Source organism: Astatotilapia calliptera, chromosome 10, assembly GCF_964374335.1.
Source record: "Astatotilapia calliptera chromosome 10, fAstCal68.1, whole genome shotgun sequence".
Lineage (NCBI taxonomy): Eukaryota > Metazoa > Chordata > Actinopteri > Cichliformes > Cichlidae > Astatotilapia > Astatotilapia calliptera.
This window is the reverse complement of record NC_137431.1, coordinates 891,958-915,230: the sequence shown is the minus strand read 5'-3', so window position 1 is coordinate 915,230 and position 23,273 is coordinate 891,958. Positions and strand designations below refer to the sequence as shown.

At 43.8% G+C, this 23,273-nt stretch overlaps 1 protein-coding gene across 13 annotated transcripts in view; it reads left to right on the top strand.

The window, feature by feature from the left end:
- The window catches only part of LOC113030572 (disks large homolog 2-like), a 176,826-nt gene that overhangs the window by 123,693 nt on the left and 29,860 nt on the right, over positions 1-23,273 (top strand). For 11 of the 13 annotated variants that reach the window (XM_026182134.2, XM_026182132.2, XM_026182129.2 and 8 more), the window contains 2 exons: positions 1,260-1,415; positions 18,310-18,466. In XM_026182134.2, coding sequence (XP_026037919.1) covers positions 1,260-1,415; positions 18,310-18,466 — 313 coding nt within the window. The remainder of the gene's footprint in view (positions 1-1,259; positions 1,416-18,309; positions 18,467-23,273) is intronic. The other 2 variants (XM_080307411.1, XM_026182136.2) reach the window with 1 other exon arrangement.

Below are 23,273 nucleotides of genomic sequence, written 5' to 3'. Positions count from 1 at the left end.
AGACAGCGCATCCAGTCCTGCAGCATGTCTGAGCTGGTCCAGTCGACCGCCATCTTCCCCGGGAGGGGACAAGCATCGAAGGCCTTTGGAAAGGGAGGGGGGATGAGTGTGTGCATATCAGTGTGTGTGTGTGTGTGTGTGTGTGTGTGTCCAGAGTTCAGCTGAGACAGTGTCCTTCGCCCTGCTAGGCTAAGTAAACAGTCTTCCAGCCAACCCAGGTGGCCTTGCATGGAATGGGAAGGAACAGACTAAACGCAGTCGTTATCAGGGTGTTTTGTTCAGCTCCGAGAGGGTCTCCGCATGAAGTGATGATAGTTTTTACTTTAGTGCGAACAACTTATATGAATTTCAAAGCAGTTCTAACAGTCCAACACTGGTCTCTCAATCTCCCGTTGGAGAGCCGCGAGCTTCTCCATGATGTTATCCAAACTTACGTTCCGTGATGTTGTCGTTCTTTTTGCTCAAAGAGCAGGTTCTGAGAACTCACGACCACAGTGCACTTCCCCAAGATGTGATCCAATTTGAGCTCAAAGGTGTTATTCGAGCTGGCCTCTCCAGATGTAATCCAGTTTTTCACTCAGAGGTCTTGTTCTGAGTGTTCACGGCAGCCGTGCGTTCTCCAAGATCTTCTCCGTGCTGACTCAATGAGCCCATTTTGAGAAACTCACGCCTCGTCCCATCATTTCAATCCCAGCGGGCAGCCTTGTGGGGGTTTGACCAGCCGGTTCCTTAATTCAAATTGTCTGGCGCTATCAACCATGCTACATTCAAAGTAATTAAAATCAATTTAAAATGACCATCTTGACCACAGCTGCATGCTTATATGTACTGATTTGCTGCCATGTGATCACAATAGGCAACTGAACAGACATACCTAACAAAGTATAAATGTGTAAATATATAATTCTGTGGAGGACATGGATCAAAGTGACACTATTACTCAATAAGAAATCAAGTGGATTTGTGGAAGTGAACTGTTGACCATTTAAGTTTGTAATTAAGTAAAAATTTGTGTTACTATGAATTAGTAAGTGTGCAACGCATGACACCCCTAGATCGGGTGTGTTGACCAGTAAGACTTCTCAGTGTGTACAGTATTTTTTCCCCTTTTAGCCACATCTCAAGGTGCGTTATGTGTTTTCTTCCCATCTTTCACGTATGTATTTATGCCAGTCTATTGTACTCCATCTGCTCCACCTCTATTCCACCTCTGCCTCTGGACACTAATCTCTCTGCTCTTGTCTCTCGCTTCAATATAGGCCTCCTGAGCCAGTTTACAGCACTGTGAACAAACTAAGTGACAAAGTGCCCTCCCCCCGACACTATTCCTCAGTGGAGTGTGACAAAAGCATCTTCCACTCTGCCCCACTCCCTAACTATATCTTAAGTCTGTTTCCTGACTTGGATATCACCAGGTACTTTCAACCACCACCCTCACTACCTTTCTGCACTGTACCACTTGTATCCCATCTAACTATGTGAATAGCATGCCATGTTATTATATAATTACCTTATTTCTTCTAATGCATTTGTTGTTTACTCCCTTGGGAACCTTGTCGTGATATTGTTTTTCTCAAGCCTTCCTCCTTTCTGCTGTTCTCTCTTTCTTTAGGACATTGATTTTTCAGGGTCATGACCTTATTCATTATCAAAGTTAGACCGAAGATGGAGGAAAATAAAGATGTGTTTGAGTAAGGTAGCTAATGTAAGCAGAGGGTAAGGAGTCCTCTGCTGACATTAGTGGAAAAAACATGTATTGTTGTAATACATAGCTCTTGTGGCCACAAGTTATTAATACATAGCCACAATATCAATAACTGATGGCCATGGTGTAGAAACGTTTGGAAATGCAATAACCAATATTTTTGGCAACACTCTTCTAACTTACAGTCACAAGTTACTTACTCATGGCCTTCCATTACTAACTCATTGACTGCCACAGCCAGGCAAAGGGAACCAAGAACAGGACACAAACATATATTTACGATTTTATTTACTTAGAGGCAGATTATAAGTCAAAATGGAAATAGACTGCAGGTAAGGCTGTTGAGCTGGACAGAGTTGGCAGGTGAGCAGGGTGGTCCTGAAACTGAGTCCTTACTGAGACTAAAAGATCGCTGCCTGAGGCACTGTGCCTCCCCCTTCTGCCTTAGCTGGAATGGATCGATGTAGGTCATGGATGCATGGGGACTTCCCCTTTTCTCGTTCCCCATTCCTTTCGCTCCCCCGTGTGCTGCGTTGGCCAGCACGGTGCATGTCCGGGGTCCTCCTGAAGGAATTTGTGTCTGAGTCCTGTGTTCACCCCTCTGGGGTGGGGTGGGAACCTTCTGCTCTGCCAGGAGATGGCAGGGGTGACGGGGATGGGTGCCACCCCTGCCCCCTCTCGGTTGTGTCGGCTGGTATCCTGGGCTCTGGGTGTGATTGCTGTCCCGTGTAGCCAGCGTGTGAACAACCCTATGTCCTGTTGTTTTTTCCATTTTCTGCTCTGTTCTTGCTTGAGTGTTTGGTTTCTGAATGTCATTGTGCATTTTGTTTTCTAAGATAGTAGATAGCTGTTGGTAGTGTTCAAATTCGATTGTTGGTGAGGAACTTGCACACAGGCTCATAAGGACTTTGACCTCAAGGTCATGTTTCTAAAGCCGTTGTTACCACGATAACTTGAGAAAGATGTCACCCTGGACTTTTAAAATACCATATGTGTTTCTATTAAAAATCTCTAACAGGTTTGAATCTCAGTGGCCTCAACCTCAACGTCAGAGATAAAATTTTCTGAAGATCTTGTGAATGTGGTACCTCTAGAAGGAGGTCACATAGGCTTTTCAGATTTAACATCCATAACATCCAAAATCCATTTTACATTTTAAGCTGGGTAATTGATCTGTGGCAAATGCAGGGCTCAGCTAATATGGATATTTTCAACTGGATCAGTTGAACTTTCATAGAATTTCATAGAACCTTGGTGGTTCTTTACACTATACATTAGTGGTGCAACGGTTAGGATAGGATGGGAGGCAGAGCCTTCAGTTTTCAGGCCCCTCTTCTGTGGAACCAGCTTCCAGTTTGGATTCGGGAGACAGACACTATCTCTACTTTCAAGATTAGGCTTCAAACTTTTGCTAAAGCATATAGTTAGGGCTGGACCAGGTGACCCTGAATCCTCCCTTAGTTATGCTGCAATAGATGTAGGCTGCCGGGGATTCCCATGATGCATTGAGTTTTTCCTTTCCAGTCACCTTTCTCACTCACTATGTGTTAACAGACCTCTCTGCATTGAATCATATCTGTTATTAACCTCTGTCTCTCTTCCACAGCATGTCTTTATCCTGTCTTCCTTCTCTCACCCCAACCAATCACAGCAGATGGCCCCGCCCCTCCCTGAGCCTGGTTCTGCTGGATGTTTCTTCCTGTTAAAAGGAAGTTTTTCCTTCCCACTGTCGCCAAAGTGCTTGCTCATAGGGGGTCATATGATTGTTGGGTTTTTCTCTGTATCTATGAAGCGCCTTGAGGCGACTTTTGTTGTGATTTGGCGCTATATAAATAAAATTGAATTGAATTGAATCGGATCACAGTTTTAAGTCACGGATCCGATCAATTTTCAGATCAGCAAAAAAAGAAAAAAGACAAAAATTGAACATTTACTTATTGAAGTATTTTTTGCCTGTTAAAACATTCAACTCAAGATTCATTCCACGCAAGTATTAAAAAAAATATGGTTCAATATGGGGCAGTATAGGGCTTTGTATCTACCACTCAATTCAATTCAATTCAATTTTATTTATAAAGCACCAAATCACAACAACAGTCGCCTCAAGGTGCTTTATATTGTAAGGTAGACCCTACAATAATACATACTGCTCATTATATCGCACTCTGCTGTGATATGAGCTGTCACGGTCACGTAGCTTTCCGTTGTCCCGGAGGTCCACCCATTTGTAGTAGTTAGGGCAACAGAATATGCCTGGGACATTTCAGCCATAACTTAAATCTTTTTCTGATCATACATGCTTGGAATGATCTTGCCACTAAAGTGGACACGCAACGAGATATCATAGCGTGGCTCGAGCACGTTCATCCTAGTTTAAACCCCTTGTTTTGCACAAAGGAATACGGCCTCCCGTCTGCAGCTAAACACCCCAATAGCTTTTGTAATAGCTTTAGCCCGGTCGGATTGGGCAGCAAAGGGCTGCTTAAATACTGCAAACTCCTCTGCTCCTCCACTCACTCCACTCCACTTCGCTAGCGCTGACCATAACTATTGCTTGACAGACCCACCACGCCACCATACACATATTTTTTTTTCTTCTTTTTCGAATCTTAGGAACCGTGGAGTGGGATCGGTTCAGATTACGGATCAACCATGATCCGTTGCACCACTACTATACATGCTTCCCTTTGGCAGTATAATTTGAAGACATGGCATACATTTTTATTGCTATGCAGGTAATGCCCATTTATATCTGTAAATGAAGCATCCTTGTCAGGTGCCCAAAACACCTGAACAGGCTCCTTTTGATGTGGAGGAGCAGCGGCTCTACTTTGAGCCACTTCAGATGGCTGAACTGTCTCTTAAGGTGGGCATACACTGTGCAATTTTTGGCCCATTTAGAAATGATTATTCAGTCGTTTTAAGTATCGGCCTGAGTTTCGCCTTAATCGTGAGTTGTGCATCATCGTGTAATATACATGGGGTAACGAGAAGCGATTAACACCTCACGACCAGCTCCCAATCAGCAATCGTATCGTTGCAAGAAAATCAAACCTGTTTGAAATCCTGTCGCCCCTCATGAGGGTGTCAACAAAACCCACCCTGCACATGGACAAACACAGAAATGGAAGTGAAAAAGATGGAGCAGCATGGCAGTGCAGCGTGTGATCTGGACACAAGCGATGGAGGCACAACTTGTAGAACTATGGCAAGCTCATCCGAGCCTTTTCGATGTGGCCTCACAAAATTATCACGACCGCAACAACCGTGAAAAGAGCTGGATGGACATTGCTGCTCAATCACAGCTGCCTGGTCAATGTTTTTCATTAGCGATTTAGCAAAGTTGATGGTGGTGGTGTGTGTCTGTGTGAGTGAAAGACAGAGAGAGAGGGAGGGAGAGTGAGAGACAGATTTTGTGTTATAAGCTTCATATTACCACTTCATATTATAGATGTACAGTGTGAGCACTCAGGTGGCATAAGAGCATCGGGCCGTATAGTGTGAGACCCTGCATTATGACCTACGAACTTCTAACCCCTGTGATTCAGTCGTACAGTTTGAGCAGGAGCTGAATAACATGACTGAAAAAAATCGCACAGTGTTTGCCCGGCTTAAAAGAGAGGCCAGCCACCCTTCGAAGGAAGCTCATTTCTGCCACTTGTATGTGTTATGTCCTTCTTCCAGTCACTACCCACAGCTCATGACCATAGTTCAGGGTAGGGACGTAGAGCGACTGGTAAATTGAGAGCTTTGCTTTTTCCACTCAGCTCTCTCTTTACCATGACGGACCAGTACAGCGTCCGCATCACTGCAGACGAAGCACCAATCTGGCTGTTGATCTCCCGCTCCCTTCTCTGGTCAGTCGTGAACAAGACCCAGAGATGCACTCCGCCCTTTTCCGGCTCAGGACCATAGCCTCAGATTTAGGTGCTGATTCTCATTCCCACTGCTTCACACTTGGCTGAATGGCTGTGAACCGTTCCAGTGCGAACTGTAGACTATCACCTGATGAAGTCACCAGAACCACATCATCTGCGAAAAGCAGAGATGAGATTCTGAGGCCACTCAAATGAAAGCCTTCCTCCACTATGCCTACAAATTCGGTCCATAAAAATTATGAACAGAATCGGTGACAAAGGGCAGCCCTGGCAGAGTCCATCACCTACCGGAAAAAAGTCAAACTTATTGCCGGATATGCAGACCAAGCTCTTGCAACAGTTGTATAAAGATCGAATGGTCCATAGCAATGTCCCAGACACCTCATACTCCCGAGGCATCTCCCACCACTGACACTCCGAGAGACACGGTTGAATGCCTTTTCCAAGTCCAAAAGACACATGTAGACTGGTTGGACAAACTCCCATACGCCCTCAAGTATCCTCGAGAAGATAAAGAGCTGGTCCAGTGATCCATGACCAGGACGAAAACCACATTGTTCCTCCTGTTTCCGAGATTTGACTAACGGACAAACTCTCCTTTCCAGCACCCTGGCATAAACGTTCCCACGAAAGTTGAGGAGTGTGATCTCCTGTAGTTGGAATACACCCTCCAGTCCCTCTTCTTAAAGATTTGCAGACTGGGGTGGTGGTTCCCATTCAGACGTACCGCCCTGATCTCCACGCAAGTCTCCAGAGGTGTGTCAGTCAAGACCTACAACATACAGAGACTACAGGAACTCAGGGTGAACCTTGCAGCCAAGGAGGTGTGTAACTGCCTCAGTGACCTAACCTCTGGAGATAGAAGAGTCTTCCCCTTGCCCCCAGACTCTGCTTCCTCCACAGAAGACATGCCAGTGGGATAAAGGAGGTCCTTGAGGTATTCCTTCCACCACCCGACAATTTTAAAGTTGAAGTCAGCAGTGCTCCACCCAGACTATACACAATGCATGTAGAACACCACTTTCCCCTCCTGAGTCACCTGACGGTTTGCCAGGATCCCTTCAAAGCAGTCCGAAAGTCTTTTTCCATGGCCTCTTTGAAGTCCTCTCACACCACTAGTTTTTGCTTCAGCCACTGCCTGAGCCGCATTCCTTTTGGCCTGTCGGTACCTATCAGCTGCCTCTGAAGTCCCACAGATTAGCCAAGCCCGGAAGGACTCCTTCTTCAGCCTTGTGGCTCCCTTCACCTCTGGTGTCCACCATTTGGTTTGGGCATTACCACCACAACAGGCACCAACCACCTTGCGGCTGCAATTCAGTCAGGGGGTCCGGCAGTCGAGGTGCTGAACATGGTCCATTTGGACCGGGGCCTCTGCCTGGCCTTACTATACATTTGATGTGCCAGGTTTGTCCAACATCCTCCCCCGCCAACTGATCCAACTCACCACCCGGCGGTGATAACTTGACAGCTCAGCCCCTCTTGTGTCCAGAACATACGGGTGCAGGCAAGTCTGCTGGACCAGACAGGGTGAGTCCCTGTGTCTTCAAGGCCTGTGCCCCCCAGCTTTATAGAGTCTTTCATAAACTGTTCATGATGAGTCTGAGTCTGCAGAGGGTCCCAGTGCTGTGGAAGATGTCAGGCCTCGTTCCTGTACCAAAGATGCGACATCCCAGTGGTTCCCAGGATTACTGACTTCTGAAATCTTAAAAGACTGATGATATGTGTGTCCTCAACATTGTGTGTCTGACAAGGTGATCAGCAACACAGGGGCACCACAAGGGCTGTCCTCTAAACCACAGACTTCACCACTGCAAAGAAACCTGCCATGTTCAGAAGTTTTCTCATGACTCTGCTGTGGTTGGATGCAGCAGTGAAAGTGAAGAGACAGAGTACCGGGCTGTGGTTGACTCCTTTATAACATGGTGCAAGCAGAATCACCTGCAGCTCAATGTGACAAAGACAAAAAATTGACCCTAACTTGAGGAGGACCAGGATACCAGTGGCGCCTCTTTCAGTCCAGAGGGTAGATGTGGACATCGTGGTGGACTATAAATACCTCAGAGTACACATTCTCTATGCTGTTGCATAGAGAGGGTTGCAAATGCCAACAGACTTAATAAACGGATTCGCAAGGCCAGTGATCTTGTGAGGATGGAGCTGGACTCTATTAAGGTGATGTCAGAAAGGCAGATGTTATCTCCATGTGGTTATCTCCTTGTACAACTCCTCCATCTAATGCACAGTGCAATAGTTACACCCTCCTCTACAGTGATAACTGCTCTGCCCTCTTGAGTCAATGCCTCCATTCTTCCAGGGCTAGTTTAACGGCTAGGAGTTTTTTGTCATCACTGTCATACTTCTTCTCTACAGGGGATAAACTACGTAAAAAGAAAACACACATATGCAGGTTATCATCTATTTGATGTAAAAATTTAGGTCCCCCTCTGTATTAAGAGATATTAAGAGAGTGGAACTATTGCAGTGTGTACTCGTGCTGGGACTCATCCTGTCTGGTCATGCATACTTACCTGAGTATAGTGTTTCTGAACGTGGTCGTACGTGAAAGTGATGGGTGGCGGAGAGGTGTCGGGTTTTTCACTGGAGGCGAAGGTGCAGTAAGGAGAGAAAGGGCGAGAGAGTGGTGTGGCTGTGGACTGCAGGCTCACCACAGTTAAGTCAGTAGGAGCTGAGCATTGACTGCAGTATGAAATCAGTTGAAGAACAAATTCAAGTCACTGGCTCTGTCCCCAGCAGCTTCTCTTCTATTGGATGGTTTGAATCCTTAATGACACTCCAGACCTCTCTGCTGTTTTGCTGGAGTTTCTGCTCTAGCTTTCTCCTGTTATTGTTCTTAGTTTCTCTGATCTTGCCGCTCAATAATCCCATTCTCAGCTCCACTTTATTTCTCACTCTGAAAAACATCCCCTTGTTATTGAGGAGGTCTTTGATGTCATTAGTCGCCCATGGCTTGTTATTTGGGTAGCAGAGAGTCGGAGCTGGGACAGTGGAGCTAGTGCAGAAGGTTATGTTGTTAACAAGAACTGCTTATCAATTGCAGAGCTTTCCCAGTCAGCTCGAACAGTTTGGAAGCCTTCAATTGATACATTGTCATTGAGAATATCCTGTACAGTGCACCGTTCAACCAATATGTTTGCTCAATATGTTTGGTAGAGAACACTATTAAACAAATAAGAGGCAGAACAGGCTGAAATACGCTGCATGCAGCAGTGTTATGCAAACTCCACTAATAACCATGGACAACTTGTCATTTTATTCTGTCAGAATACGATCTTCCTCTAACTATCATGTATCCTGTATTCATTATTTCATCATTATCCTGATGAAAATCTGGAATCTGTTCCAGATTGTAATTACTGTATTGTAATTTTGTAACTAGTGCTGTAGTATTGTTTGGTCTTTTCTTGCTGTTGTCAAAGCAATTTACTCAATGATGCTGAGAGAAGTAACTGTGGTCGATCTTGTGTATATGAAAGATGATAAATAAGGGGCTGGTTGAATTTAAAATTAGCCAATTTTTGTTGATCTCCTGCAATATTTAGGTCGTGCTCTGTAATATAAAAGTCAACATAGATTATTTGCTTGGTGTTTGCCAGGAAACATCATAATATTCATTTTGTGCATAAAAATGTGTGGTTGTTATAGGTGTATAAATGCTACACATGAGTAATTTTACCCTACTGATTGGTAGGGTAAAATTACTATGACATCATAATATCCCTGCTTTTGTGGTAAAAAGTATACAGTGTTTTCAATATGTCATAGTGTTTCCCTCTGCATGGCCTCTAAACCTGTCCCTGCTCTTTCTGCTCAGTATGTAGGATGTGTAGTTACTCCTTTAGTAATTGCTGATACTGTACTAAATGAAGCCCATTATCACTGGTGGAGGTCAGAGTCACTGAACTGGAGATGTGTCCATAGTGAATTGTGTTCCAGGGGCCAGAGCAGCAATGAAGATGAAGGCAAATTACAGAAAATCATCATTCAAGCAGTAGTGACACATGGTTCCATCAATCTGAGTTCACTAACATGAATACTGAATCGTGTGTAACCTTTCCGGAAACAATGTCAGACTTTTCTTTCGCTGCATGTTCTCCTTAAGTTGCTGGTTGTCTGGCTTTATAGATTATTGATGTTAGGAGAAAGGAATCCATTGCACTATGAATGGTGCAGCTCTCGTTTCTGGCAAGATTTAAAACTTAAAAACTCCTTTGTCCCACACGCCATCAGACTGTTTAACTCCTCCCTGGAGGGGAGAGGGAGGGGAAACAGGAGGACAAAGGAGGGGGGAACAACTAAGCTGTAGTGCCTCTTCACCTCACTGTGCAATACCTTTTGTGCAATACTTTTGTAAATAGTCAACAGTGCAATAGACTCAATACTTGAAATGTGCAATTCACTTGTATTTTTATTTTTATTCCTATTTATTCTATTTATCCCCTTTGTATATTTTATTTATATTGTCTCTGTATTTATATATATATGTGTGTGTGTGTGTGTATAAAAAAAACACCCAGCACGCCCCTGCGGGCGGTTTATCCTTCAAGCTCGGGTCCTCTACCAGAGGCCTGGGAGCTTGAGGGTCCTGCGCAGTATCTTAGCTGTTCCCAGGACTGCGCTCTTCTGGACAGAGATCTCCGATGTTGTTCCCGGGATCTGCTGGAGCCACTCGCCTATCTTGGGAGTCACCGCACCTAGTGCTCCGATTACCACGGGGACCACCATTACCTTCACCCTCCACATCCTCTCGAGCTCTTCTCTGAGCCCTTGGTATTTCTCCAGCTTCTCGTGTTCCTTCTTCCTGATATTGCTGTCATTTGGAACCGCTACATCGATCACTACGGCCGTCTTCTTCTGTTTGTCTACCACCACTATGTCCGGTTGGTTAGCCACCACCATTTTGTCCGTCTGTATCTGGAAGTCCCACAGGATCTTAGCTCGGTCATTCTCCACCACCCTTGGGGGCATCTCCCATTTTGACCTCGGGACTTCCAGGTTATACTCGGCACAGATGTTCCTGTACACTATGCCGGCCACTTGGTTATGGCGTTCCATGTATGCCTTGCCTGCTAGCATCTTGCACCCTGCTGTTATGTGCTGGATTGTCTCTGGGGCATCTTTACACAGCCTGCACCTGGGGTCTTGCCTGGTGTGATAGACCCCAGCCTCTATGGATCTTGTGCTCAGAGCTTGTTCTTGTGCTGCCATGATTAGTGCCTCTGTGCTGTCTTTCAGTCCAGCTTTGTCCAGCCACTGGTAGGATTTCTGGATATCAGCCACCTCCTCTATCTGCCGGTGGTACATACCGTGCAGGGCTCTGTCCTTCCATGATGGTTCCTCGTCTCCCTCCTCTTTCTTGGGTTTCTGCTGCCTGAGGTATTCACTGAGCACTCGGTCAGTTGGGGCCATCTTCCCAATGTATTCTTGGATGTTCGTTGTCTCATCCTGGACTGTGGTGCTGACACTCACCAGTCCCCGGCCCCCTTCCTTCCGCTTAGCGTACAGCCTCAGGGTGCTGGACTTGGGGTGAAACCCTCCATGCATGGTAAGGAGCTTTCTTGTCTTTATGTCAGTGGCTTCTATCTCCTCCTTTGGCCAGCCTATTACCCCAGCAGGGTACCTGATCACGGGCAGGGCGTACGTGTTGATGGCCCGGATCTTGTTCTTACCATTCAGCTGACTCCTCAGGACTTGCCTGACCCTCTGCAGGTACTTGGTGGTTGCAGCTTTTCTAGCGGCCTCTTCATGGTTCCCATTCGCCTGCGGGATCCCCAAGTACTTGTAACTGTCCTCTATGTCTGCAATGTTGCCTTCTGGTAGTTCAATCCCCTCAGTTCTGACTACCTTCCCTCTCTTTGTTACCATCCGACTACACTTCTCCAGTCCGAACGACATTCCAATGTCATTGCTGTATAGCCTGGTAGTGTGGATCAGTGAATCGATGTCTCGTTCACTCTTGGCATACAGCTTGATGTCATCCATGTACAGGAGGTGGCTGACAACTGCTCCGTTCCGTAGTCGGTATCCGTAGCCAGTCTTGTTAATGATCTCACTGAGGGGGTTCAGGCCTATGCAGAACAGCAGTGGGGACAGAGCATCTCCTTGGTAGATCCCGCACTTGATGGTGACTTGTGCTATGGGCTTGGAGTTGGCCTCTAGTGTTGTACGCCACATCCCCATTGAGTTCCTGATGAAGGCTCTTAGGGTCCCATTGATCTTGTACAATTCTAGGCATTCCAGTATCCAGCTGTGGGGCATTGAGTCATAGGCCTTCTTGTAATCAATCCAGGCAGTGCACAGGTTGGTCAGTCTGGTCTTGCAGTCTCGGCTGATTGTTCTGTCTACCAGTAGCTGGTGTTTTGCGCCTCTGGTATTCTTGCCAATTCCTTTCTGTGTCCCGCTCATGTATTGACCCATGTGCCTGTTCATCTTAGCCGATATGATGCCTGACAGGAGCTTCCATGTAGTACTGAGGCAGGTTATTGGTCGGTAGTTGGAGGGGACCGGTCCCTTCTTGGGGTCCTTGGGGATCAGGACCGTCCGGCCTTCAGTTAGCCATTCCGGGTGTCTCTCGTTAACTAGCAGCTGGTTCATTTGTGCTGCCAGACGCTCGTGGAGTGCAGTCAGCTTCTTCAGCCAGTAGGCGTGAACCATGTCGGGCCCTGGTGCTGTCCAACTCTTCATACTGGAGACCCTTTCTTGGATATCTGCCACTGTGATGGTTACTGGACCCTGTTCAGGGAGGTCGCTGTGGTCTGCCCTCAGATCCTCTAGCCACTGAGCATTGCCGTTATGGGTTACGTCCTTCTCCCATATGCTCTTCCAGTATTGCTCCGTCTCCAGCCTTGGTGGTGCTGTTCTCTTATTGTTCCCTTGCCACTGAGAGTACACCTTTGCTGGTTCTGTGGAGAACAGCTGGTTTATTCTCCTGCCTTCTATCTCTCTGGTGTACCTCCTCAAGCGGCTGGCCAAGGCTGTGAGTCTTTGCTTGGCAGTTTCCAAGGCCTCAGGTATGGACAGCTTGCTGTATTTCTTAGGCACCTTATTCGTCGCACCTTTCTGCAACTCCGTTAGTTGGCTAACCTCTCTCCGTGCTACTTTGATCTTGCCCTCTAGCCTCCTTCTCCATGGAGGGTACTGCCCCTTGTGGCTGTTCAACTTGTAGCCAAGCATCTCACTGATCACTGCTGCCGTATTGTAGATCAGCTTGTTAGTGTCGGTAATCGTGGTTGTAGGTATTGCCCGTAGTGCTGCATTAACATCATCTAGCAGACCTTCTGAGGGTACTTCACGTAATCTTGGTAACCGGCTACGGGGGATCCAGGTTTCAAGCTTGGCCATGATCCTATTTGTCAGGTCAGTTCCTCTCGCACTCAACGATCCTTCTCCTATCACACTTGGGGCTATGTACCCAATCTCGGGTGGGGGTGATGATATCTCCCCCCTGACCTGGCGTCCTGACTCCTCCTTGCCGTAGCATTTGTGTTGTACCTCGTCAATCTCTAGCTGTGAGAGCAGTCCCTTCTTTCGAATGTTGGAACACTGAGCTACTAGTTGTTTCGCCGTCATTGTGGATGTTGGGTATCGAAGAATCCATAGGTCCCTCATCCTATTCATGTAGCCCCTTCCGCCGGGGTTACTTGCGTAGTAGCATTCCAACAACGCCCTGTTTTCGTCCCTTGCCCACCGATGCCTTCTTGTTCCAGTAGCCCACTTTTCGTCAGGGTGCCCTGGTTCCTCAACACCTGACGCGGACCTTGTTGATCCGGGCGACGTCCGAGCCGGCATGCCTTCATATTTATCTGTCTCGCTCATGTCTGCGGTAGGCTTGCTTAGCATAGGGGGTCTAGCCTTAGGACCCTTACTGGATACAGACGCCCCAGGCAGGAATCGAACTTGCGATCCTCTGTTCCAAAGGCGTGTAGTCTAACCACTACGCTATCCAGCTGCTATCTATCTATCTATCTATCTATATATATATATATATATATATATATATATATATATATATATATATATATATATATATATATATATATATATATATATATATATATATATATATATATATATATATATATATATATATATATATATATATATATATATATATATAATATTCTGTAACTCTGTAACTTCTGTCGGTGCTGTGCTTTTTTGGAAATCGAATTTCCCAGAGGAACCCACCCGAGGGATTAATAAAGTTCTATCTAATCTAATCTAATCTAATCTAATCTAGATTTATTAAATTACCCAAAATGGAGACTGTGTCTGTCCTAGACCACCAAAGAAAATCATCAAGAAATGCTTTAAAATTAAAAATTACAAAGAAAGAACAATCTAGTATCATCAAGTGCACCAAAGGGTAAAACAGCAAACTGTGGATTATTAACCATTAGGTCTCTTTTTGTACATGAATTAATAATCGATTAACATATTGATTTACTCTGCTTTACAGAAACCTGGTTAGAGCAAAATGATTATGTTAGTTTAAATGAATAAACACTCCTGAGTCATAGTAACTATCAGAATCCCTGAGGCACAGGCCGAGGAGTGGGTGTGGCAGCAATTTTTCACTGCACCTTCTTATTCAACCAAAAACCCAGACAGAGATGTAATTAATTTGAAACCCTGATGCTTAGCCTCACCCACCCTAGCTGTAAAAGTCAAACAGTTTTATTCTGTTGCCCACCTGAGTTTCTGTCTGATTTCTCAGACTTTTATCTGATTTAGTGCTCGGCTCAGATAATTGTGGGTGATTTTAACATCCATCTAGATGTTAAAAATGACAGCCTCAATAATAATAATAATAATAATACATTTTATTTGAAAGTGCCTTTCAAAATACTCAAGGACACTGTACACAGCAGAATAATAAAAGCAGCATAAAAGCAAGCAGTTTACATAATCATACAAGCATAAGACATAAAACAAATTTACAGTGGTTGCAAAAGTATTCGACCCCCTCGAACTTTCCCACATTTTGTCACATTACAGCCACAAACATGAATCAATGTTATTGGAATTCCACGTGAAAGACCAACACAAAGTGGTGCACACGTGAGAAGTGGAACGAACATCATTCATGATTCCAAACATTTTTACAAATAAATAACTGCAAAGTGGGGTGTGCGTAATTATTCAGCCCCTGAGTCGATACTTTGTAGAACCAGCTGCAGTTACAGCTGCCAGTCTTTTAGGGTCTGTCTCTACCAGCTTTGCACATCTACAGACTGAAATCTTTGCTCATTCTTCTTTGCAAAACAGCTCCAGCTCAGTCAGATTAGATGCACAGCGTTTGTGAACAGCAGTTTTCAGATCTTGCCACAGATTCTGGATTGGATTTAGATCTGGACTTTGACTGGGCCAGTCTAACACATGGATGTGTTTTGTTTTAAACCATCCCATTGTTGCCCTGGCTTTATGTTTAGGGTCGTTGTCCTGCTGGAAGCTGAACCTCCGCCCCAGTCTCAAGTCTTTTGCAGACTCCAACAGGTTTTCTTCCAAGATTGCCCTGTATTTGGCTCCATCCATCTTCCCATCAACTCTGACCAGCTTCCCTGTCCCTGCTGAAGAGAAGCCCCCCCAGAGCATGATGCTGCCACCACCATATCTGACAGTGGGGATGGTGTGTTCAGAGTGATGTGCAGTGTTAGTTTTCCTCCACACACAGCGTTTTGCATTTTGGTCTCATCTGACCAGAGCAGCTTCCTCCACATGTTTGCTGTGTCCCCCACATGGCTTGTGGCAAACTGCAAACTGGACTTCTTCTGGTTTTCTGTTAACAATGGCTTTCTTCTTGCCACTCTGCCATAAAGGCCAACTTTGTGCAGTGCACGACTAATAGTTGTCCTATGGACAGATTCCCCCACCTGAGCTGTAGATCTCTGCAGCTCGTCCAGAGTCATCATGGGCCTCTTGGCTGCATTACTGATCAGCGCTCTCCTTGTTCGGCCTGTGAGTTTAGGTGGACGGCCTTGTCTTGGTAGGTTTACAGTTGTGCCATACTCCTTCCATTTCTGAATGATGGCTTGAACAGTGCTCCGTGGGATGTTCAAGGCTTGGGAAATCTTTGTGTAGCCTAAGCCTGCTTTAAATGTCTCAGTAACTTTATCCCTGACCTGTCTGCTGTGTTCTTTGGACTTCATGGTGTTGTTGCTCCCAATATTCTCTCAGACAACCTCTGAGGCCGTCACAGAGCAGCTGTATCTGTACTGACATTAGATTACACACAGGTGCACTCTATTTAGTCATTAGCACTCATCAGGCAACGTCTATGTGCAACTGACTGCACTCAGACCAAAGGGGGCTGAATAATTACGCACACCCCACTTTGCAGTTATTTATTTGTAAAAATGTTTGGAATCATGAATGATGTTCGTTCCACTTCTCACGTGTGCACCACTTTGTGTTGGTCTTTCATGTGGAATTCCAATAACATTGATTCATGTTTGTGGCTGTAATGTGACAAAATGTGGGAAAGTTCAAGGGGGCCGAATACTTTTGCAAGCCACTGTAAATAGCAGAGTGGAGAGGTTATGTGGGATAAGCTGTTATGAACAAGTGAGTTTTGAGTTGGGACTTAAAGAGAGAGAAGGAAGTGAGATTTCTTAAATCAGGAGGTCGGGAATTCCAGAGTCGAGGAGCTGAGCAGCTGAAAGCCCTGCTCCCCATGGTGGCAAGACGAAGAGAGGGGACAGAGAGAGAAAGAGAAGAAGAAGATCTGAGACACAGAGATGGGGCGGTGATCTGAACCAGAACAGAGAGATATGGAGGGGAGAGATGATGAATAGCCTTAAATGTGTACAACTACTGTGTACAAGTACTGTCGAGGATGACACCCAGAGTTTTCACAGAGGAAGAAACGGAGACCGGCGAGTTATTGATAGTAACAGAGAAACTGTTGGTTCTGGATAATGCTGATTTAGTCAACAAAGCATTTAATCTGTTATTAGACTCAACTGGCTTCTCTCAAAATGTTGCAATTTGGAGCTTTACAATAAGCTATATAAATAAAACTGAATTGAATCAAATTCTCTCAAATGGATATGTACCACAGGCCTTCAAGCTGGCTGTAGTTAAACCTTTACTCAAAAAGCATCTCTAGACCCAGCAGTCTTAGCTAATTATAGGCTAATCTCCAACCTTCCTTTCATATCAAAAATCCTTGAAAGAGTAGTTGTCAAACAGTTAACAGATCATCTGCAGAGGAATGGCTTATTTGAAAAGTTTCAGTCAGGTTTCAGAGCTCATCACAGCACAGAAACAGCTTTAGTGAAGGTTACAAATGATCTTCTTATGGCCTCTGACAGTGGACTCATCTCTGTGCTTGTCCTGCTAGACCTCAGTGCAGCGTTCGATACTGTCGACCATAATATCCTATTAGAGCGATTAGAACATGCTGTAGGTATTACAGGTACTGCACTGCAGTGGTTTGTATCATATCTATCTAATAGACTCCAGTTTGTGCAAGTAAATGGAGAGTCCTCTTCACACACTGAGGTTAATTATGGAGTTCCACAGGGCTCAGTGCTAGGACCAATTCTGTTTACATTATACATGCTTCCCTTAGGCAGCATCATTAGAAGACATAGCATACATTTACACTGCTATGCAGATGACACCCAGCTCTATCTGTCCATGAAGCCAGATAACACACACCAATGAGTTAAACTGCAGGAATGTCTTAAAGACATAACGTGCAGAGTCGTTTCTGACCAGGATATGTCCCTGAATATGCATAATAAACAAATGTGCAGAATGCTTACTTTCACTTGCGCAGTAGCAGTTCCTAAATGCTGCCCCAAGAATATTGACTAGGGCTAGAAATAGAGCATATACTTCTCCTATACTGGCTTGTCCTATTTGGTTTTCTGCTAAAACCAGAATATAATTTAAAATCATTCTCATCACATAAGAAGGTCTCACTTTTAATCACATTTATAATCACATAAAGCTGGATGTTTAGACCTTTTACTCTCTCAGCTGTGTTAACACAGACCTGCCAGTTTCTTGAACTGGTTGTGATCAATTAATAATGTGCACGTTTTCCTACGTTTTCCCTCAACTTTAACTTTATAATAATAAGCTTTGATACAGCACTCTGTAGACAGCCAAAATTTTCAGCAACGACCTTCTGTGGATTACCATACCTGTGAAGGGTATTAACGATGATCATTTTGACAACTGTCAATATTCAGTGTTCATGTCTGTGAAGGTTGTCAGTCATCCAGGTCATCGTAGTCTAAGGAGCTTGGAAAGAAAAGCGTCTGGACTAGAACTAGAACTGAAGAAGCTTCTCGGATGAGAGGTGAAACATCTTCAAGCCACTTAAAGAAGTCCAGACACTTTTCTTTCCAAGCTCCTTAGATTCAGTACTCATAATCTTCAAATATTTTGAGATACATTAGTATATTCAAGTGTCTGTAAGTTTGTGACAGATGGAGCAAAAGAGCAAGCAAACCAGTGTGTGAAAGTGTGTAATATGATGAGGCTCCTTTTTCGTCAGCGCTAAATTGGGACAAGTGATCTAAGTAGAGCACTATCCCCCTGTGGAGCTCTGGCAGTCACTGAGCTTCAGTGTCTGCACAAAGCTTTACTCGAGCAATTGTGCAATTGTTGTCCACCTTTTAGTCTTCTTTCTGAGCTGAAGATGCTGAGACCTACTGACTCCCCTGAGCTTATGTATTATTTAAACTGTCTGCACAGGGAACCCAGGAAGGTAGTGCTCCACAAGAGTACCACGGGCTTGGGCTTCAACATCGTAGGTGGTGAAGATGGTGAGGGCATCTTTGTCTCCTTCATCCTTGCGGGAGGACCCGCTGACTTGAGTGGAGAACTGAGGCGAGGTGACCAGATTTTATCAGTGAGTATGCAAGAGCCACTATATCCACAGAGATTTACACATAGTAATGTTTCAAAATATGTTTAAGTTTTACCGAAATTATTGATGTAGAAATTCTGATGTCACCTGCGGTTTAATTCATTATGAAAAACCTTCACAGCTCAATAGCAGCCCTATTTGAGGGTCTTTACAGTATAAAGCATCCTGAGGCAGCTGTATTCAGTTTTTTATAGACTGAATTGAACTGAATATGCAAACTGCTTACAAACAAATCTGAATAAATAAGCTGTTTTTATTTGTTGCAGTCTGAATCTCTTTGTAATGCTCTGCACAAGTACAGGCTGACTTTTGTTAAATGTGTGTGTTCCAAGGACAATGATAAAGTGTGCAATAGTTCAGGTGGCCTAGATTTACTTTCAAAGCAAATGGATGGTGGGTTTTTTCTTCTGCAGTATTGCTCCAGTATGATAACAGATAGGTGCTGTGTGTCATAGTTTATTAGCAGGTTATTTTTTTAATTAAATCTATTAAATATGTGCATTTGTAATTGACAGCTATAAATACAAAACTAGTGTTTTTCATCTTTATTGCTTTAATTGTTAAAATAATTAATAATTAATGACGAAACAGAAATTTCCTTCATTGCCAGCGAAAGCTAGGAAAGGGATAGTAAAGGACTGCTAATTTGTCTAATATTAAGAAAACACCCAGCAGAACCTCTCACAGATAATTAGGCTATTCGGCAGCATGGGAGGATTAGGGGTAAAAAATAGCATTACATAGAGGCTAAGCCTTTCAGAAAGAAAGAAGGAGAAGGGGTTAAGATTGTGTCTGCAAGCTATTTTAAAACATTGTTTTTAAATCTAAATTTGCAAAGAATGCAGAGATTTAATCAAATAAACATGTATAACCATCTAGTCATGGCATGTCTCTGAAAACTACTGTCAGGAAAGAGCCATTTGATGCATCTACAATAAAAAAAAAACTGCCATCCAAAATAAAAATAAAACTTCTAAAGGGTCTTATCCTATTTGTAGACTAAGATGACTTGCAAAGACTGCGTTGTAGTTTGACTGTTCAAATTTTTTAATTCTTTGTGGAAATGATTGAACCTGTGTTTTCTGAGCTAACAAGGAAGGGAAACATCCAGCTGTGCAAAAAACTTGCACATCTGTGAAGATACTTTTTATATTAAACATGTTGAACATGTGCTGCCATCCAGACAATCTCCTTTACAAAAAGCTCTGCTAAACCAACAGCATGGCTGCTTTAAAACCCAGAGTCCAGTCCCATCGGTCAATAGTCCCGATCTGTCACGTTAGTGGTGGATCATTATTAAACTTCTAAACAAAAGGAAGCAGAAGCAGCTTGGCAGCTGAAATCAAATAAGAATGGAAAACATCTCTTTTAAAACTACAGTGATTTAAAAAATAAGTATTTAGTAGTGCTGTCAAAATTAATGCGTTAACGCAAATTAATCCGCCATCATGGTCAACGCGATTAAAATTTTTAACGCAATTAACGCATCTGGAGTACAGAATGACTCAAAATCCCTAAAATGTTTCTGTTAACTCATTTCGGGCAGTTTGGCCAAGCAGAGTTACCTTCGCACATGCGCAAATGGGCAGTTGATCTGGTAGTGACGGGCAGCTGAACCAATCAACTCAATATGGAAGATGATAAACGCACATCGGCCCTCTCGACGGGAAATTTGAGTATTAAAAAACCAAGAAGACGGAACAGTCGACCAACATAAAGTCTTATGCATGTTGTGCAAGAAGGAATTTTCACTGAAGCACTTCCTGCTTAAAATATCACATTGACGCGAAGCATACGTTAGCCAGGATGCTGCTAGCACTTTAGCTAACGCGTCACCCAGCTTGGACAAACCACTCACGGAGCATCGCGGACTCAGTAAGTCGACCTCGGACATATTGACTGACGCAATCGCCAAGTGGATTGCAACAAGCTGCTTTTCTCGAGTCTGCTCATGCAAAATGAAATGTGATTAATATTGAATAAAAATTATATTTAATCGTGATTAATCAAAATTAATCCAAAGTAACCCTGTGATGAATCTGATTAGACATTTTAAATATTTTGTTTGACAGCAGTTTGATATAATTATATATTAGTTTATACTTACCTATTAGGTTTTTTTTTTTTAAGTTGCATTTCACAGGAGAAAGCCTGTGCTAAAAGACTGAAGAAAACTATTCAAATTCTCTTTGAATTTAAGCATTTAACATTCTTTGTGTTTATACTTCATTATATTGCATAAATGTATGTTACAAGCTTAAATATAAAGTTGAAAAAATGTAATTGCAACCAGGCTTTTGATCAAGTAACTGCGATTCATTGCGATTAAAATTGTGAGATTAATTAGTTAATTTTTTTTATCTATTGACAGCACTAATATTTAGTTTTACACATTTAAATTAAAATCTAAATAATTAATGTTGCAGAATTAAAGTCACATTTCCATTGAATTCAGTTCAATTCACTTTTATTCATACAGCACTAAATCACAACAACAGTCGCCTCAAGGTGCTTTACATTATAAGGTAGACCCTAAAGTAATAGATACAGAGAAAACCCCAACAATCATATGACCCCCTATGAGCAGCACTTTGGTGACAGTGGGAAGGAAAAACTCTCTTTTAACAGGAAGAAACCTCCAGCAGAACCAGGTTGAGTCCAATAACAGATTAAATGCCATGTTGAGGCTGTCATTTTTAGCATCTACATGAATGTTAAAATCACCCACAATAATTATTTTATCTGAGCTCAGAACTAAATTAGATATAAAGTCTGAGAAATCAGACAGAAACTCTGTGTAAGGACCAGGTGGACGATAGATGATAACAAGACTGGTTTCTGAGTTTCACAGCTGGGGTGGACGAGGCTAAGCATCAGGCTTTCAAATGAATTAAAAGTCTGTCTTGGTCTTTCATTAATTAATAGGCTGGTGTGAAAAATTGCTGCCACACCTCCCCCTCGGCCTGTGCTTCGAGGTTTCTGGTAGTTAGAATGACTCGGGGGTGTTGATTCATTTAAACTAACATAATCATCCTGCTGCAACCAGGTTTCTGTAAGGCAGAGTAAATCGATTTGTTGATCAATTATTAAGTCATGTACTAACAGAGACTTGGAGGAGAGAGACCTAATATTTAATAATCCACATTTCACTGTTTTACTCTTTGGTTCAGATGTGGATACTGTATTGTTCTTTCTTTGTAATTGTTTATGTTTAAGTTGTTTGTTGCTGGTTTTTAGTTTGTTTTTTGTCTGTTTGGAAGCTGACACAGTCTCTATGGAGATGGGTTTTTGGGGGGGTAGCAGGAGGAGAGAAGCTGCAGAGAGGCGTTTTGGGGGGTTTAATAAATTTGACCAGATTTCCAGAAATGAGAGCTGCTCCATCCAAAGTGGGATGGATGCCGTCTCTCCTAACAAGACCAGGTTTCCTCCAGAAGGTTTCCCAATTATCTATGAAGCCCACATCGTTTTTTGGACACCACTCAGACAATTTCAAATTCAAATTCAAATTCAAATTCAAATTTTATTTGTCACACACACACAACCATACACAGTATGACATGGGGGTGAAATGCTTGTAGCTGTACAATGCCCGACCATTAAATGACAGAAGAAAAGTTCTACAATATTTACAATTTACTACAAAAATTTACAAATTAACTTAGGAATTTACAGTAAAGAATGTGCAAATAGCAGAAGAGATTATAAAGATAAGGATTATAAATTATAGGAATTATAGGATTATAGGAAATGTGTGGTGGTGCGTGTGGTGACGTGTGTGAGAGTCCAGTCTTATAGTGACATGTGTGGGAGAGTCCAGTCTACACCTGGTTCAGGCCCCGAATAGCCTGGGGGAAGAAGCTCCTCTTCATTCTCTCTGTTTTGGCCTTAAGGGAGCGGAAGCGCTTCCCAGACCTCAACAGTGAGAAGAGTCCATTGTTGGGATGGGAGAGGTCCATCATAATCTTCCTAGCTTTGGACTTGCACCGCTTGGTGTAGATGGACAGCAGGTCAGGGAGCTCTGATTGAATGATGCGTTCTGCCGAGCGCACCACCCTTTGCAGATCTCGTCTATCCTGCTTGGTGCTGTTCCCAAACCAGGTGCAGATGTTTGACGTCAGGACGCTCTCGATGGTGCAGGAGTAGAAGTTCTTGAGCACCTTCAGTGGCAGATGGAAGTCTCTAAGTCTTCTGAGGAAGAAGAGACGCTGACGGGCTTTCTTAACCAGGGTGTTGATGTGACAGGACCATGACAGGTCCTGAGTGATGTGGACACCCAGGTATCGGAAACTGTCCACTCTCTCCACTGGCGTGCCACTGATGATGAGGGGTTTGTAATTCCTCGCCTGCTTTGTAGTGAAGTCCACGATCAGCTCCTTAGTCTTGCTGATGTTTAGGAGGAGGTTATTCTCCTGGCACCAGGTCTCCAGGTTCCTAATCTCCTCCAGGTAGGCCGTCTCGATGTTGTCGGAGATCAGGCCCACAACAGCAGTGTCGTCAGCAAACTTGACAATGGAGGTGGTGTCGGCTGTGGCTACACAGTCATAAGTGTACAGTGAGTACAGCAGGGGGCTTAAAACACAGCCCTGAGGCACTCCAGTGCTGAGTGAGATGGAGGGGGAGACTTGTTTTCCCACCCTCACTGATTGGGGTCTGTCTGTGAGGAAGTTGAGGATCCACTGACACAGTGATGAGCTGAGTCCTAGATCCGTCAACTTGGTGAAAAGCTTAGAGGGAATTATTGTGTTGAATGCTGAACTGTAGTCCACGAACAGCATCCTAACATAATTCC